The sequence below is a fragment of the Chelonoidis abingdonii genome, chromosome 16, assembly GCF_003597395.2.
Source record: "Chelonoidis abingdonii isolate Lonesome George chromosome 16, CheloAbing_2.0, whole genome shotgun sequence".
Lineage (NCBI taxonomy): Eukaryota > Metazoa > Chordata > Testudines > Testudinidae > Chelonoidis > Chelonoidis abingdonii.
In genome coordinates, this window is record NC_133784.1 from 23,375,131 (window position 1) to 23,394,553 (window position 19,423).

The 19,423-nt window shown below is 47.3% G+C and overlaps 1 protein-coding gene across 8 annotated transcripts in view; it reads right to left on the minus strand.

The window, feature by feature from the left end:
• Positions 1 to 19,423, minus strand: part of DOCK3 (dedicator of cytokinesis 3) — a 605,476-nt gene that overhangs the window by 532,774 nt on the left and 53,279 nt on the right. For all 8 annotated transcript variants that reach the window (XM_032805794.2, XM_032805793.2, XM_032805795.2 and 5 more), the window contains exon 2: positions 3,259 to 3,342. In XM_032805794.2, the coding sequence (XP_032661685.1) occupies positions 3,259 to 3,342 (84 nt within the window). The remainder of the gene's footprint in view (positions 1 to 3,258; positions 3,343 to 19,423) is intronic.

Here is a 19,423-nt window from a genome sequence, read left to right on the forward strand (position 1 = left end):
CAACATTCACAAATTACAAGATTCCTATTCATGGATGTTAGAGACAAAAGACTGCATGGCCAATGGATCTGCAACTCAGATTCATAACTATGGATCTGGGACTTGGATTAATTTTTTGAAGACATGTTTGGATTAAGGATCTATAATTCCATCTCAGAGGTTTTAGTGAAACGTGCTCTCATGTTTTATGTTGTCAAAAGTATGCCTCAAAGGTATTACAAACAAATAATTTACAGTTGCTTGCTTTTTCTGTACAATAGGGGACAAATCCTTTACATATGTGATTAGCAGCACTGACTTCAACTGGTTTATTCCCATGAGTAAGGCAGCAGGATTGGACCCTATATGTATACATTCAAAGAGAGAGAACGGCTGCTACTGCTGTAATGTACTGGAAATGGCATTTACTTTTAAGAGTAAAAAGAAGGTAAAAAAGGTTAATTGTAAAACACTCTCCTACATAAATCAGGTTTCAGAATAGCAGCCGTGTTAGTCTGTATCCGCAAAAAGAACAAGAGTACTTGTGGCACCTTAGAGACTAACAAATTTATTTCAGCATGAGCTTTCGTGGCTACCAGCTCGACTTCTTCAGATGCACAGAATGGAACACACAGACAGGAGATATTTATACTACAGAGAACATGAAAAGATGGAAGTATTGCATAAATTTGATAGGTGATAACGAGTTCTTGTGGATAAGCGAGAAGCGGTGGATGTTGGGTCATACCTAGACTCTAGTAGGCATTCTGATACTGGTCTCGCAGGTATCCTTTCAATAAACTAAGCAAATACAATGTAGATGGGGCTACTAAGGTGGGTGCCATAACTGGCTGTGATAACCGTACTCAGAGAGTAAGTTATTAATGGCTCCCCATCTGCTGGAAAGGCTTATAACAGGGGGTTCCGCTAGGGGTCTGTTTGGGACCGCTCTGTTGCAATATCTTCATCAACAATTAGATGTTGACATAGAAAGTACGCTTATTAGTTTGGCAGGGACGATACCAAACTGGCAGGGATTGCAACTGCTTTGGAGGAACAGAGTCAATTCAATAATGATCTGGACAAATTGGAGAAATGGTCTGAGGTTGTAAACCGGAATGAAGTTCAATAAGACAATGCAAAGATGCTCCACTTAGGAAGGAACAATCAGTTTACAGTACAGAATGGGAAGGTGTCTTAGGAGGAGTATGGCAGAAAAGATCTAGGGTCATAGTGGACCACAGCTATAATATGAGTCAACAGTGTGATACTGTTACCAAAAAGCAAACGTGATTCTGGGATGCATTAAAAGATGGTGTTGCAGTAAACAGACACGAGAGTCATTCTGCTCTTATTGCATCTGTAGGCCTCCAACTAGGAGAGTATTGTGTTCCAGTTCTGGGCACGCATGGTTCAAGAAAGATGTGGAGAAATTGGAGATGTTCAGAGAAGAGCAACAGAATGATTTAAGTGCTTAAGATATGACCATGGAAGCAAGGCTTTGAGAATTGGGTTTCTTTTAGTTTTGGAAAGAGAGATGAGGAGGGACATGAAGCAGTTTTCAGTGTTATCTAAAAGTTGTGTCTCAGGATGAGGAAAAACTTGTTCAACTTAGCCTCTATGAATAGACAAGAAGCAACGAGCTTAAACTGCAGCAAGGGAGATTTAGATTTGCGACATTAGGAGAATCTCCTCACTGTCAGAGTTAGTTACACCGGAATAATTGTTAGGGGAGGGTTGTGGATCGTCCATTGTCTGGAGATATTTAAGAGTTAGGTTATAAATGTCTATCAGGATGGTTAGACAGTATTTCGGTCCTGCCATGGAGGCAGTGGATGGACTCGATGACCTCTGAGGTCCCTTCCTGTCCTAGAGTCTATGATCTTACCCAACAGGAAAGAGTCTCTCAATTAAGATGAGCTAATCGGTCCGCAGGGGGAAAAACTTTTGAGTATGATTATTAGTGACCCATAGAGGTGTGAAGGAACTTACACAGGGATAGTTCATTTAGTGTAATGACCCAACTCATTCCCGTCTCTGTTTAAGGCCTGAGTTAATGTGTTTTATTTGCATATTAATATCGAGCTTCAGCAGTCTCTCTTTGGAGTCTGTTTTTGAAGTTTTGTTTGTTGCACTCCACCTTCAAGTTCTGTCAATGTACATGGCAGAGGGGCATCGCTGGCACTGATGCATATCATCATGTTGGTAGTGTGCGTGTAAACGAACCCCTGATGCCGTGGCTGATGTGATGTAAGGTCCTGATGATGTACATTGCCAAAATGGCAAACGAATAATGGACACAAATCTGACATCAGGAATCATAACAATTTTCAAAAACCAGTGGCAGAGACACTTCAACCTCTCTAACCAACTCAGTGACGCTCGAAGGTGGCAGTTTTGCAACAAAAACTTCAAAAACAGACTCCAACAGAGGGATTTACTGGCTAAATCGAATTAATATGCAAATTTAGACAACATTAACCTCAGGCTCTTAACAGGGATAGAGAATGGCTTGGGGTCACTACACCTAATTGAGGTATCTATTTCCTTAATGTTAAATTCTCACTCACCCTTTATGGGTCTCTTAATTATTTCACTTCAAAAAGTTTTTCTCCTGCTGACAATAGCTCATCTCAATTGATTAGACTCTTCCTGTTGGTATGCATACTTTCATCTTTTCATGTTCTCTGTATGTATAAATATCCCGTCTGTGTGTTCCATTCTGTGCATCTGAAGAAGCGAGCTGTAGCTCACAAAAGCTCATGCTGAAATAAATTTGTTAGTCTCTAAGGTGCCACAAGTACTCTTGTTCTTTTTACATAAATCAGCAACTTCAACAAATTATTCTTTTTCACAGTCTTGGTCCCAACCAAATCACTACTATATTTCATTAAGCCTATTTTCAAATACTTATGGAAAATGAATAACATTGGTAAGCTCAACTTAATGGGAAGGGGATAAAATCTAGATATTTGTTCAAAAATCAACATGATGAAAATTCACCACTAGACACAACAACCATAAAATGCTCGAGTCAGGGTTTGAACATTTTCTGGACAGATGGTTTACTTAAACACACTGACCTCCTACCAGACTGGATTACTGCCAGTAAAGCTCTAGTCTTTCCTAGGGTAAGTGGGTCAAATGAGGTTTTATCAGAGTATTTTGATTATCTGATACATCGTGATCCCAAAATGACTGTAAATTTGTTTATATATTTCTACTGCAAATAAGATTTATCTTTAGGAAACACACCCCACTTCAACCTATCATACTAACCTTCACATTTTTCCAAGATCTGGACAGTTTCTCCTAGTTCCAAGACTAAGCCTTGTGGTACAGATCCTCGGAAGCTGCATATCACTAGAAAAAATAAAAGATAAAGGTTATATATTGTCCTGTTTTATTCTTAAAACAAAGGAGAATTACAAATTAGTTTAATTTATTTATACACAAAGAGCTGTTACATATCTGCTCAAAAAAAATCTTTCCTATTTTGCCAATTACTTCCTCTTGTACGTCCTTCTCCCTCTTACCACAACCTTGAACTCCATCATGTTTAAAAACGATCCATACTTTTAGGGAAAATAATCTAGGCTGAGGAAGACCTCAACCATTTTTAATAACTGATCCCAGATGAAATCATGCTGTATACCAAGATTCACTTCATCTATACAACTTATCAAATGAAAGAAATAGCACTGATTTTATTTGGATCAGGAATATTATTCTTGAGCATTAATGTACATAAAAAGGGAAGTAGATTGCAGAGATTACTTTTCTCCAACATTTCTATTCATCTTCAAGCGCAGTCTGGCGCTAATTTAATATAGGAAAGCTGTTATTTTTAGATATTTATGATGAAGGCTATTAGAGAATGTGTTTTTTGTTTAGAATTACTGAATAGGTTGTAGAGCTTTAATAATTTAGAGATGACAGCCTTAAGTGTTGTGTCTTTTCTTCCAGGTTTTTTATTGGTTAATTACTGTAGAACTGAATTAAGAAAAATCACTTTATGAAATGTCCTGTCTTAAAAATGAACATAGGAAAATATAAATAAAATAAATCACTACTCAGAACCTAAATCCAACAAGAAAGGAATTATTTGTTGGAAATGCGTAACAAAGTCTTCCTTACCCATGATACTTGTTAAAATGCCATAGTGGCACGGTTACTGGTTTTTTTGGTGGTGGTTTTTTTTTGGTGGGGGTTGTATTTTTTTTTTACATTAATAGGTCATGTCATCAGTAACTAGGATTACATATAATTATGATCATTCTTTTAAAAACCTTTGTATCTATAAGTGTCATTATGGACACATCAGAGATTTATTAGAAAATGGAAAAAACAGAAAACCCACTTTCTTCTGGAGAACTAACTTTAAGATGATTTATATATACACTGACAATACACACATCTTGTAGATACATTTTACACACACACACACACACACACACACACAGAGCAGAGGTTTATAATGGAAAACATGAGTTGAAATAGTGACCTCCAGTGGGAAATAATACACTCAGGTTAAAACTTTAGACATTTGCCCATAAGTAATTTTTTTTCAATTTAAGAAGAAATATGTTTTCCTTTAAAATTAAACTCAAGATTATGGGCCTAATTCTCCATTCAGTTTAGCTGCTTCTCACTTCTTTACTTCATACAGGCATTTTCATATAACAAGGAGCCAATGTAGAGAGTCCTGTGTATAAAGCCCATTCATGCAGAAGGCACAGCTTTCTCAGGGCTGGTCTGATACTGTAGAAAAAACTCCCACGAGAACTTGGGGCCATCAAACGTCACCATTTTCTCTCCAAGTGCAAATCACATTTCTTCAACCTTTTCTAACATGTAACACGGTGTATTTTAAAAAACAAAAACCTAAACCTTAGCAAAACAAAAATTTCACTGCACACACAATTTTCTCCCTGTGGAGGGGATGAGAGGGGAACAAACCACATGACCAGGTTAGTCACATTGCTTAATGCACTAATGGAAACTGCTCAGATTCTACAGTAACAATGAAAGTATAAGAACCTACATACAACAGAATTTGCTGCTCTTCCTGCTTCCTAGAGATCTCTAAGCAGTGTGCACAGTCAAGGAAAAGAGGTCATGGCTGGACTTCTCCACCAAACCCCAGCCATTATAACAGCTTTTTGGGTCTAGTGGCAGCCACTGTAGGCTAGAGCAGACTTCACTCTTCTAATTTATGTCAGACAGGACAAGCGTCCAGACAGCTCCAGGACCGGAGGAGTCTCAGGGTGACTTAAAGCCTGGCTGGGGCAATAGTGGAAAAATCCTTTAAATCACATACGAGTATTCTCAGTCCATTGACTTCACTTTCAACCACAGAGGAATTATTATATATAATTATAAATAGGTCCTGTTATTGAGGATAAGTACGAAAATACTAAGCGCCAGAGAAGAATAAAGTATTGAGACCAGTTACAACATTCAGAAGTTATAGGCTCCGATCAATAGCCTACAGCAGTGGTTCTCAAACTTCTTTAATAGCGCCCCCTTCTTCATGTCTGTAGTAGTTTACACCCCCCACCAGGTAGCCGGACAGCAAGAGGAGGTTACTCATTTCGAGATGAGTGTCCCTGTGGGTGCTCCACTCTAGGTGTCGGTGCACCCGTGTCTTTGATCGGAGATTTCTGCAGCAGTACTCGTACCGGCCACGCATGCTCAGAGCCTGGCCCCCGCTCTGAGTATACCTCCAGTGAGCATGCGCGGCCGGTTCCCTCAGTTCCTTCTCTACAACGGAGGCTACCTCAACTCCGAAGTAGAGGGGAGGAGGGTGGGTAGTGGAGCACCCACAGGGACACTCACCTCGAAGAACATCAGTTACTGCACAAGGTGAGTAACCTCCTCTTCTTCTTCGAGAGATGTCCCTGTGGGTGCTCCACTCTAGGTGACTTCGAAGCAGTGTATCTCAAGGAGGTAGGGACTTCGGGTCTGGCAGGAATGCAGTAGATAATACTGCCCTGCCTAATCGAGTGTCAGAGAGAGGGCCCTGAGTAAGGGCATAGTGTTTGACAAATGTGTGCTTGGAGGACCAAGTGGCTGCTCTACAAATGTCAGACAAGGGTACTTTACGTAAGAAGGCTACAGAGGTAGATACAGATCTAGTGGAATGTGTTCTGATCAATGCTGGAGGTGTAATGTTCTTTATCTGATAGCAGAGTCGTATGCAATCAGAGATCCAGTTCGAAAGTCTCTGGGTAGAGATAGCCATGCCTTTGGAGCGCTCCGCGATGGAGACAAAGAGTCTAGGAGAGTTTCTGAAGGGTTTGGTTCTGTCCAAATAAAAGGATAAGGCCCTGCGCACATCAAGTGTGTGCATTGTGGCTTCGAAGGAGTTTGCATGTGGTTTTCAGAAAGAAAGTTGGTAGATGTATTGGTTCATTGATGTGAAATGAAGCATGAACTTTTGGAAGGAATTTTGGGTGTAGGCGTAGAGTAACTTTGTCCTTGAAGAAGAAGAGCGTATATGGTGGATCTGCCATAAGGGCTGCTATCTCGCCTGCCCGTCTGGCGGAGGTAATGGCCACCAAAAAGGCTGTTTTCATCGAGAGGTGCAAGAGGGAGCAGGTGGCTAAGGGCTCAAAGGGTTGATGAGTTAAACAGGACAATACTAGGTGAAGATCCCATGGAGGGGTAGGTGGCTTAATGTCTGGATATAGGGTTTGGAGTCCCTTCAGGAAACGCTTGGTGATGGGATGAGCGAAGACTGAGGTATTGTCAACTGTACCATGAAAGGTTGTGATGGCAGCTAAGTGGACTCTGATGGAGCTGAAGGAAAGGCCGGATTGCTTAATGTCCAATAGATAATCGAGTATGCAGGGAAGAGGTGCAGAGGTAGGAGACAGTTGTTTGGTTGAGCACCATTTTGTGAATCGTTTCCACTTTCGGAGATAGGTGGTACAGGTGGATTGTGTTCTGCTGTGTAGAAGTACCCTCTGAACTTGGTCGGAACAGTCTAGTTCTCGTTGGGAGAACCATGCAGGTACCAGGCTTTGAGATGAAGCATGGAGAGATTGGGGTGAAGAAGCCGGCCGTGTTGCTGTGATAAGAGGTTCGGGATGAGAGGCAGGGAGATCGGTGGTTGAATTGACATTCTGGTGAGGAAAGGGAACCACGGTTGTCTCGGCCATGAAGGTGCGATCAAGATCACCCTGGCAAGATCCGTTCGTATCTTTATGAGGACCCTGTTGAGCAATGGTATTGGGGAAATGCATAAGCGAAGTCCCGGTGCCATGAGAGATCATGAATGCGTCTCTGAGGGAGTGTTTGCCCAGTCCCGCCCTGGAGCAGAAATTGAGGCATTTTCGTGTTTTTCGGTTGCGAAGAGATCTATGGTTGGGTGACCCAAGTTCGAAATATGTTGTAAATGATTCCCTCGTCTATCTCCCATTCGTGCTCCGAAGGGAAACGTCTGCTTAACTCGTTGGCAGTGGTGTTCATCACCCCTGGGAGATAAGCAGCTGATATGCGGATGTGGTTCGCAAGGCACCAATTCCAGAGTTTTATGGCCTCTGAGCAAAAGAGTGGGAACGAGCCCCTCCTTGTCTGTTTACGTAGAACATGCAGGCAATGTTGTCTGTCATTATGCGTACATGCTGATTCTTGATTAGTGGGAAGGAAGCAGCGCAGGCATTCCGTATAGCTCGAAGTTCTAGAACGTTTATGTGCAGGAGGTCTCGGAATGAGACCATAGCCCATGGACTGTTTGGTGAGAGATGTGGCCCCCAGCCGTGAGGGATGCATCGGTCGCCATCATCAGAGTTGGGGGGGTCTGGAGGAAGGGGACTCCAGAGCAGAGGTTGTAGGGGACTGTCCACCATATGAGAGAGTCTTTGACTCGGTAAGGTATGGCCAATTGTTTGTTTAGTGAGTGCACGTTTGGTTTGTAAACCGTGGCCAGCCAAGCTTGGAAGCACCTCATGTGGAGACGTGCGTTCTGGACCACGAAAGTGCACGAGGACATGTGCCCTAGTAGTTGGGGGCAGTCTCGGGCGGTGACTGGGGGCTGTTGCGAAGTCTTGTAGCCAGCAGTTTTATGGTATTGAATCGGTTGGGGGAGAGATGCCAGTCCGGTTGTGGAGTCGAGGCTCGCTCCTATAAACTCCAGGTGCTGGGTAGGACTTAATGTGGATTTGTTTTCGTTTTTTGCAGCCCAGGGATTGGAAGCACTCGATGGTGATTTGTGTGAAGCGGAGGGCCTCGTCGAATGTGGAGGCCTTCAGGAGGCAATCGTAAGGTAAGGAATATATGACTCCTTTTTTCCTGAGGTAGGCAGTGACTACTGCTAGGAGCTTGGAGAAAACTCGAGGGGCAGTGGAAAGGCCGAATGGTAGAACTCTGTATTGGAAATGCGTTGAGCCGAGGGTAAAACGAAGAAAACGTCTGTGGGCCGGGTGGATAGTGACGTGAAACTAGGCGTCTTCTAGGTCGAGGGCTGAAAACCAATCGCCCTGCTCCAGGGCTGGAATTATGGTGGTGAGAGTAACCATCTTGAACTTTTGCTTTTTCGCAAATTTGTTGAGCCTCCTGAGGTCGAGGATTGGTCGCCATCCTCCAGTTTTCTTTTCTGTTAAGAAATAATGGGAGTAGAACCCTTTCCCCTTCTGGCTTTCGGGCACAAATTCGATAGCCCCCAGGTGAAGGAGATGTTGTACTTCTTGCTGGAGGTGTAGCTCGTGAGAGGTGTCCCTGCAGAGGGACGGGGAGGGTGGGTGGGTGAGAGGTAAGGAGAGGAAGGGGATAGAATACCCAGTTGTGATGACCTCTAAAACCCACTTGTCGGTAGCAATATTCTGCCATTGAAGCAAAAATGGCTGTAGGTGGTGTCCAAAGATAGTTGTAGGCAGTGGATATGCTGAAGTTGGGACGATGTTTACGAGACTCTCGACCAAAGGTTCATATCTGCTTATTAGTTGGAGGAAGTTGGGGCATCCCAGAAGAATTGGGGTGACGCCACTGGTATCTGGATCTCTGGCGTTGGTGTTGCTGTTGTTGATCCTGAGATCTTGGGAAATGCTGAGTATATGGGGGGTACCGTGGACAGTGGTAAGGTTGATATCTGTACTGTCACCTTCTGGTTGTAGGGGTTTGGATGCCTAAGGATCGAAGAGTTGCCCTTGAATCCTTCACTGAGTGGAGCACCTCATTCGTGATGGAAGCAAAGAGTTTATCTCCATCAAAAGGGAGATCCTCTATGGTGCTCTGAACCTCGCGAGGAAAGAGGGAAGAGGAGAGCCATGAACCTCGGCGCATGACCACCGCTGTAGCGGTGGATCTTGCTGCGGTATTGGCTGCATCCAGAGCTGCTTGAAGAGCCGTGCGTGATATGATTTGGCCCTCAGAAACTAAAGCTGTAAACTGTTGTTTCTTCTGGTCTGGAATGTGTTCAATAAAGTCCACGAACTTATTACAGTCTCTATAGTCGTACTTTGCCAAAATTGCGGTATAATTGGCAATTCGAAATTGTAAGGTTGAAGAGGCATACATTTTGCGACCCAGCAGGTCTAAGCGTTTGCCTTCCCTGTTGGCTGAGGTATGGCGGAAATACTGTTGTTTGTTCCTTTGATTGGCTGCGTGAACTACCAGTGAGTTTGGCACAGGATGTGAGAAAAGGAATTCAGAGCCCTTAGAGGGAATGAAATATTTACGGTCCACTTGTTTGCAGGTAGGCTGGCTTGTGGCTGGAGCCTGCCAGATGGACTTAGCAGGTTCCAGAAGGGCTGCATTGATTGGTAATGCCAGTCTGGATGAAGAAGAGAGTTGCAGGATGTCCATTAACTCATGTTGTTGATCCGGTACTTCCTCTAGATTGATTCTAAGCTCGCTGGCAACCCTTTTAAAGAGATCCTGGAATTTCGAAAAATTGTCTGAGGACGGTAGAGGGGAGGGAAGTAAAGCTTCTTCAGGCATTACTTCAGTTGGTATTTCAGTTAGTAATGGGTCAGGAGCAGGAGTTAATTGATCCTGAGAATGGGAGGGTGCCGCCAAGTGAGTCATATCATTTGGACGTTCACGTCTCATCAGATTGGAATAGCAGGTGTGCTGCCGAGGGAAAGGTGCCCACAGGGCCCAATACTGCCATGGTGGTGGAAAAGGCATAGGTGGTGCCATCCAGGGGTTAATGCACCAGGAGGCAGGGTCTCGAGGATAGTCTGAGACAACTTTCCTATGCCCGTGGGTGACAGGATTCCGAGGATGGAATTCTGATTGCACTGAAACATCACCGTGTAGTTCAGACTCCTCCTCACTGGAGGAAGGCTGAATCATTCGTAAGGGAGAAGCAGTCTTTAAGGAAGGGCGATTGCAGCGTAGGTGACACTAAGAGGTCATTTGACAGGGTAAACACCAGTACTGAGGCAGCTGAAGGTGAAGGCTGATAGAATTGCTGTGAGGGAACCCAGGCTTGCACCGGAGTTCTTAGTTTTGGCTCCGTGCCAAGTAGAGCTGTTAATGCCGGCGCCGGAGTCAGTGCTGCGTTATTAATAGCAGGCTGCGGTGCCTCACGGGGGTCCTGAAATGTCAGCATCGCGTTCACTGCGGTGCCAATAGGTGCCATAATCAAGGCTGGCAACTGAAAGACTGTCGCCTCGGCACTGGAGCTTCGTGCTGCCGCCGAAAGCACAGGCGGGTTTAACGCAGTGCCGGAGGAGCCTGGCTCATCGAAAGTGCTCAGGCGGGGGAGCACCGGTAAGGAGACTGTGGATCTGATCGGAAAACGTTTGTGTCTAAGGGCTTCTTTTGAATTTGACAGAAGGTGCCCTCGTTTTGCTGCTTTCTTCTGCTTTTTAGAAGTGGGAGAGCTGTGTCGGTGAGCGGAGGCAGAGTCCGCGCCAGGGTCAGAGGCGGACCCTAGGGATTTTTGAAGTAGAATAAGTTTAAGTTTTAGCTCCCTGTCCTTTCTCGTTCAGGAGCTTAGTTTAGTGCAGTGAGCACATTTTGGGGGAATATGGGTCTCCCCCAAACATTTTATGCACTGTGAATGTCCATCGGAGAGAGGGATAGCGTCCTTACAGGAGGAGCAGCGCTTAAAGCCTGTGGAGTCAGGCATATCTGAAGCGGCTGAGAGAACAATTTTTTTTTTTTAAACAGTAGAAAAAGGGTAAGTAACACTAACTAACAACTAACTAACAAGAAACTGTCTAACTACAAGTTATTTTAAGATGAGGAAAGAAATTCTTTAAGGAGTCTGCTGAGCAACGTCTCAAGCCGGGGACGGCAGAGAAGGAACTGAGGAAACCAGCCGTGCATGCTCACTAGAGGTATACTCAGAGCGGGGGCCAGGCTCTGAGCATGCGTGGCTGGTACGAGTACTGCTGCAGAAATCTCCGATCAAAGGTGCAGGGGCGCACCGACACCGAGAGTGGAGCACCTACAGGGACATCTCTCGAAGAAGAACTGCCACTCTTCAGCCACCCAGCTCTGCAGGCAGAACAGAGAGCAGCGGCAACTGCCCAGGAGCCGAGCTCTAAAGGCAGTGCCGCTGCCAGCAACAGCAGAGAAGTAAAGGGTGTATGGTATGGTATTGCCACCTTTTCTTCTCCTCTGCTGCTGGCAGCAGCACTATATTCAGAGTTGGGTGCCCGACCAGCAGCGCCCGCTCTCTAGCCTCCCAGCTCTAACTGGCATGTCCCTGCAGCTCGTAGGCGTGGGGCAGCCAGAGGAGCTCCATGCACTGCTCCCTCCACAAGTGCTGGCTCTGCAGCTCCCATTGGCCAGGAACTGCAGCCAATGGGAGCTGCAGGGGCGGCGCCTGTGGGGGCGGGCAGCACGGCGCCCCCTAGCCCCTCCACCTAGGAGCTGCAGGGACATGCGGGTGGCAGCTGGGAAGCCCCCCACCCAGGTAAGTGGTGCCCTGCATCCCAACTCCCTGCCTCAGCCCTGAGTCCCCTCTCATACATCCAAACTGCTGCTGCTGCCGCCCTGAGCCAGCACCAGCCACTGCAGAAATCATGGAGGTCACAGAAAGTCACAGAATCCATGACTTCCGTGACCTCCATGACAGACACACAGCCTTACTCTTAAAGGCTAGTGCGGGAGGACAGACTGGGGCAAGGACTGAATGGGAGTGGAGGCAAAGGGTCACAGGGAGGAGGGGTGTAGCGCCACATGGGGACAGTGGAGTGGTTGAATGGGGGCACAGAGACACATGAGGATGGCGAGGGGATACACGCAGACATGGGGATGGGGGAATGGGTGTCTGAGTGGGGGTAGAGGGACATGTGGACAGGGGGTGCAAGGATACATCGGGACAGGAGCAGACATGCCTGGCTGAATGGGAGTGAGGGGTCCACTAGGGTCTGCATGGGGGACACTCCCTAACAATCTCTCCCTGCCCCCCCCCCCCCAACAAAAACTTGTTCCATACCTTTCCCACTCATACCCAACAACTCTTCAGGTTCATACTCAGGGTCTTTCACAACAATTACTTTCTTACAGAATCATAGACTTTAAGGTCAGAAGGGACCATTATGATCATCTAGTCTGACCTCCTGCACAATGCAGGCCACAGAATCTCACAATCCACTTCAATAACAAACCCCTAACCTATGTCTGAGTTATGCTACTCAGAAAGCGGAGAGGTGCTGCTAGTTGCTCCAACTCAAGCCAACCACGGTAGAGAAGGAACTGAGGGAGGGCTGGTCGCACAGCACCAATTAATCGCCTGAAGTTGTGCAAGACGGTGACCATACACGTGTGACCCAACCGGACACCGCTACCATAAATCTCCAATTACAAGCACAGGGGTACACAAACAAACACCCATAGGGACATTACTCGAAGAACTACTCCAACTTCCAGTGACACTAAGGGCTTGGCTACACTGGAGAGTTGCAGCACTGGTGATGGGGTTACAGCGCTGCAACTCACTCTGTGTACACACTTGGAAAGCCCAGCCAGCGCTGCAACTCGCTGGCTGTTCACCTGGTCTGCTTGGGGTGTAGCGATTCCAGCGCTGGTGATGCAGCGCTGCTCATCAGGTGTGGACACCAAAAGCGCTGTTATTGGCCTCCAGGGTATTAGGAGGTATCCCAGCATACCTTTTTGCAGTGTGGCCACATTGCACAGTTGCAGCGCTGTTGGAGTGGTGCTTGTGTGAGGCAGCTTATTCTCCTACAGAGACCTCGTTCCCATTTGGTGCGATGTGGGTTGGGAAGTTGGAACGGAAGGTGCGGGTCTTCCGTTCCTGTCCCAACGCCCCGTATGGTGGCAATCGCCTCCAGCAGTTTGGTGCCATTGTGAGTCTGCAGTGCAGTTTCTGTTAAAATGGACCCGAGCTGCTGAGGCTGTTGCTGATGAATGTCGCCAGCACATCACGTTTGGCAGTTGAGCATGTTCCTTCAGTCCCAAAAGTGAGTGAGGAGTCGACGATGATGATATAAGATTGCCTGACGCGTGTGACACTAAATTGCTTGTGGCAGTAAGGAGTGCTCAGCACTGTGGAACGCCGCTTTTGGGCCGAGAAACAAGCCACTGAGTGTGGGATCACATCGTCCTGCAAGTCTGGGATGACGAAGCAGTGGCTGCAGAACTTTCGGATGAGAAAAGCCACTTTCATGGGTATGTGAGGAGCCACCCCCACCCTGTGGCGCAAGGACATGAGATTGAGAGCTGCCTTTCCGTGGAGAAGCGGGTGGCTATTTGCAGTCTGGAAGATGGCATCCAGACAGCTACTGATCGTCGCGAACCAGTTTGGAGTGGGGAAAGTTGGACGTTGGAATAGTGTGATGCAAGTTTGCGGGCCATTAATCGCATCTGCCTAAGAAGAACCATACTCATGGGGAACGTGCAAGAATTCTGGATGGCTTTGCACAAAATGGGTTTTCCCTAACTGTGGAGGGGTGATAGATGGGACGCATATTCCTATTCTGGCCCCACCCAACAGGCATCCGAGTACATTAATCGAAGGGGTATTCTCTATGGTTCTCAGGCGCTTGTGGATCACCGTGGGCATTCACTGACAACACAGGGTGGCCTGGAAGGTGCATGATGCACGCATTTTTCAGAACAGTGGCCTGTTCAGGAAGCTGCAGGCTGGAACTTGTTTTTCCCAGACTGAAGATCACAGTAGGGGCGTGGAAATGCCCATTGTGATCCTTGGAGACCCCGTTTACCCCTTAAGGCCTTGGCTCATGAAACCATATACAGGGAAGCTTGACAGGAGCAAGGACCGGTTCAACTACAGGCTAGCCGGTGCAGAACGACTGTGGAAGTGCTTGTGACTGTTTAAGGACGCTAGAGGTGTCTTTTGGGAAGCTTAGACTTGGGGGGAACAGCATCCCGCGGTTATATCCGCGTGCTGTATCCTCCATAATATTTGTGAAGAGAAGGTGAAAACATCAGTGACGAATGGACCTCCGAGGTTCAACGCCTGGAGGCTGAATTTGCAGAAGCCAGAGAGCAGGGCTAGTAAGAGAGGCCCAGTGCAGGCTTCAAGGATTAGGATGCCTTGAGGGAGCAATTTGAGGCTGAAAGCCAACAGTAATGTTTGATGCCTTGCACCGGGGTTAAGTGCAGTGTACAATGATTTTTCCCTTGGGGTACAGTATGTTTCTCTTTCTGCAATAATTAAAAACTGTTTGAAAGCAAAAGAAATCCTTTATTAAAATTACAGTACATAAGAGGTTGGGGTGGGTAGGGTGATGAACTGTACAGTCAGATGGTTTGAATATGTCCTGCCTGGAGTGCTGTGCAATGCCGCTGCACTTCAGGATTACTATGCTGCTGGTGATGGGGTTGGAGGTTGAGTGTCATGGGTAAGGGTTGTAGTTATTGGGGCTGGTAAGTGAACGTACAGGTTGTGGGGGCAGCTGGTGGTGGTAAGAACCAGGATGCTGGAGAAGGGGTTTTGAGCAAACACTGGGGCACAAGAGAGAGCTGCTTTGGACGGGGTGGTTAGCATGGTATTGATCTGCCTGCATGGCTACCATTGACTGCATACAATCCGTTGTGGTGCGCCAGGAGGCTTATCAGCTGCTTTGTGCTTTTCTTCTAGCCAATTCCTTTTTCCTGCTTTCTGCTTCCTCTGTCTGCGTGCATTTTCTCTCTCCAGTCCTGCAGCCTCTTACTCTCTCTAGCATACTGATTCATAACTGCTTTCACCAAATCTTCTTTGCTTCTCCTTTGCGCCTTCTCAAATTATGTAGTCTCAATCTGTACATGTTAGGGCGGAAGATTCAAGGACACTTAAAAAAAAAAAAAAAGATATAGACATTTATTACAGAGGCTGCATTGTGATAATCACAGTGAAGAGTTTGTAGGACTATTTGTAGCATCATTTACATATTAGGCAAAACATAGCAGAGAGGGCCACAAGCAGCGAAGACATGGTTGGAGTAATGAGTGAATGGCGGATTAATGAATCAACTGTTTCTGCTGCGACTCCACATGGAAGGGTAGCCTGTCTTGAATCAGGACTCACTGGGTTTCGCTGCATTGGAGGGGAAAGCAGAGAGCAGCTGGGGCGAAAAGTGCACTAGAACAGTATCCCTATATTTTCCACAGGATTTATCCTTCCGATATATCCCTGCTCTGTGTCACCGGGTTGAAGAGCGGGGAGGATCTTCTCCAGCAATGTGGATTCCGCCCCGTGTTCTCCTATTGCAGCTTGCCTGTGTTGTGCAGCAATGGTCCCCCACCCCTCATTGCAACGAGTGGTTGCGGTACGCGTTAGCCTGACTGAGACAAGGACACGGTAGCTTTCCTATTAAACTTGCGCAAAGCGCATTGCCCATGCTCTGGCTGAAACTTTTGCAGAGATTACAGAGCCGCTTTACCGTGACGGGGATAGACCAACATCAATGGGCTGTTCCACATCTAGGCATGCATGCATGCAGGCAGCCATAACCCCCACCCTCCTCTCCCCAAAACAATTTCCCTCCTTAAAATAAAGCTGCTTAGCGGGCCTCTGCTTCTTCTTCACCGACAAGTTCCAGCTGCTGCGACTGGTAGCTTCCTCCTTGGCTTGAGAAGAAGGGGGCGTTCCTGGCTGCATTGCTTCTGGGACTCCGGTGTCTCCCACCACCCCACGACCCTCACTCTTGGGTTCTCCACACCCTCCCCCCCGTCCTCTTCCGGTCTCTGAACTGTCCATAGTGGTCCTCGATTTGCGTGGGGTTCACACCCAAGTATCTGCATCCAGCTCGTTATGTTAAAAACGGCAGGTCGTCGGGGCAGCACCTGAGCACGGTTTCCTCGACGGGCTTGCATTGGCACTCCGCAGCACATCTCTCTTTTGCAGTGTGGCCACATTGCAGCAGTTGCAGCGCTGTTGGGAGTGGTGCTTTGTGAGGCAGCTATCCCACAGAGACCTCGTCCCATTTGGTGCTGTGGGTTGTGGGAAGGAACGGAAGGGTGCGGGTCATTCCGCTTCCTGTCCCAACGCCCGTGGTGCATCGCTCCAGCAGTTTGGTGCCATTGTGAGTCTGCAGTGCAGTTTCTGTTAAAATGAGCCCCGAGCTGCTGAGGACGGTTGCTGATGAATGTCGCCAGCACATCACGTTTGGCAGTTGAGCTATTCCTTCAGCTCCAAAGTGACAGTGAGGAGTCCGACGATGATGATATAAGATTGCCTGACGCGTGTGACACTAAATTGCTTGTGGCAGTAATGGACGTGCTCAGCACTGTGGAACGCCGCTTTTGGCCGAGAAACAAGCCACTGAGTGTGGGATCACATCGTCCTGCAAGCTGGGATGACGAACAGTGGCTGCAGAACTTTCGGATGAGAAAAGCCACTTTCATGGGTAATGTGAGGAGCTCACCCCCACCCTGTGGCGCAAGGACATGAGATTGAGAGCTGCCTTTCGTGGAGAAGCGGGTGGCTATTTGCAGTCTGGAAGGAATGGCACTCCAGACAGCTACTGATCGGTCGCACCAGTTTTGGAGTGGGGAAAGTTGACCGTTGGAAATAGTGTTGATGCAAGTTTGCAGGGCCATTAATCCATCTGCCTAAGAAGAACCATACTCTGGGAACGTGCAGGAATCTGGATGGCTTGCACAAATGGGTTTCCCTAACTGTGGAGGAGGTGATAGATGGGACGCATATTCCTATTCTGGCCCCACCCACACAGGCATCCGAGTACATTAATCGGAAGGGGTATTCTCTATGGTTCTCCACAGGCGCTTGTGGATCACCGTGGGCATTTCACTGACAATCTACAGGGTGGCCTGGAAGTGCATGATGCACGCATTTTTTCAGAACAGTGGCCTGTTCAGGAAGCTGCAGGCTGGAACTTATTTTTCCCAGACTGAAGATCACAGTATGGGGCGTGGAAATGCCCATTGTGATCCTTGGAGACCCGTTTACCCCTAAGGCCTTGGCTCATGAAACCATATACAGGGAAGCTTGACAGGAGCAAGGACCGGTTCAACTACAGGCTAGCCGGTGCAGAATGACTGTGGAATGTGCTTGTGACTGTTTAAGGACGCTAGAGGTGTCTTTTGGGAAGCTAGACTTGGGGAAACAGCATCCCCGCGGTTATATCCGCGTGCTGTATCCTCCATAATATTTGTGAAGAGAAGGTGAAACATCAGTGACGAATGGACCTCCGAGGTTCAACGCCTGGAGGCTGAATTTGCAGAGCCAGAGAGCAGGGCTAGTAGAGAGGCCCAGTGCCAGGCTTCAAGGATGTAGGATGCCTTGAGGAGCAAATTTGAGGCTGAAAGCCAACAGTAATGTTTGATGCCTTGCACCGGGGTTAAGTGCAGGTACAATGATTTTTCCCTTGGGGTACAGTATGTTTCTCTTTCTGCAATAATAAAAACTGTTTGAAAGCAAAAGAAATCCTTATTAAAATTACAGTACATAAGAGGTTGGGGTGGGTAGGGTGATGAACTGTACAGTCAGATGGTTTGAATATGTCCTGCCTGGAGTGCTGTGCAATGCCCGCTGCACTTCAGGATTACTATGCTGCTGGTGATGGGGTTGGGGTTGAGTGCATGGGTAAGGGTTGTAGTTATTGGGGCTGGTAAGTGAACGTACAGGTGTGGGGGGCAGCTGGTGGTGGTAAGAACCAGGATGCTGGAGAAGGGGTTTTGAGCAAACACTGGGGCACAAGAGAGAGAGCTTTGGACGGGGTGGTTTAGCATGGTATTGATCTGCCTGCATGGCTACCATTGACTGCATACAATCCGTTTGGTGCGCCAGGAGGCTTATCAGCTGCTTTGTGCTTTTCTTCTAGCCAATTCCTTTTTCCTGCTTTCTGCTTCCTCTGCTGCGTGCATTTTCTCTCTCCAGTCCTGCAGCCTCTACTCTCTCTAGCATACTGATTCATAACTGCTTCACCAAATCTTCTTTGCTTCCCTTTGCCGCCTTCTCAAATTATGTAGTCTCAATCTGTACATGTTAGGGCCGGAAGATTCAAGGACACTTAAAAAAAAAAAAAAGATATAGACATTTATTACAGAGGCTGCATTGTGATAATCACAGTGAAGGAGTTGTAGGACTATTTGTAGCATCATTTACATATTAGCAAACATAGCAGAGAGGGCCACAAGCAGCGAAGACATGGTTGGAGTAATGAGTGAATGGCGGATTAATGAATCAACTGTTTCTGCTGCGACTCCACATGGAAGGGTAGCCTGTCTTGAATCAGGACTCACTGGGTTTCGCTGCATTGGAGGGGAAAGCAGAGAGCAGCTGGGGCGAAAAGTGCACTAGAACAGTATCCCTATATTTTCCACAGGATTTATCCTTCCGATATATCCCTGCTCTGTGTCACCGGGTTGAAGAGCGGGGAGGATCTTCTCCAGCAATGTGGATTCCGCCCCGTGTTCTCCTATTGCAGCTTGCCTGTGTTGTGCAGCAATGGTCCCCCACCCCTCATTGCAACGAGTGGTTGCGGTACGCGTTAGCCTGACTGAGACAAGGACACGGTAGCTTTCCTATTAAACTTGCGCAAAGCGCATTGCCCATGCTCTGGCTGAAACTTTTGCAGAGATTACAGAGCCGCTTTACCGTGACGGGGATAGACCAACATCAATGGGCTGTTCCACATCTAGGCATGCATGCATGCAGGCAGCCATAACCCCCACCCTCCTCTCCCCAAAACAATTTCCCTCCTTAAAATAAAGCTGCTTAGCGGGCCTCTGCTTCTTCTTCACCGACAAGTTCCAGCTGCTGCGACTGGTAGCTTCCTCCTTGGCTTGAGAAGAAGGGGGCGTTCCTGGCTGCATTGCTTCTGGGACTCCGGTGTCTCCCACCACCCCACGACCCTCACTCTTGGGTTCTCCACACCCTCCCCCCCGTCCTCTTCCGGTCTCTGAACTGTCCATAGTGGTCCTCGATTTGCGTGGGGTTCACACCCAAGTATCTGCATCCAGCTCGTTATGTTAAAAACGGCAGGTCGTCGGGGCAGCACCTGAGCACGGTTTCCTCGACGGGCTTGCATTGGCACTCCGCAGCACATCTCTCTTT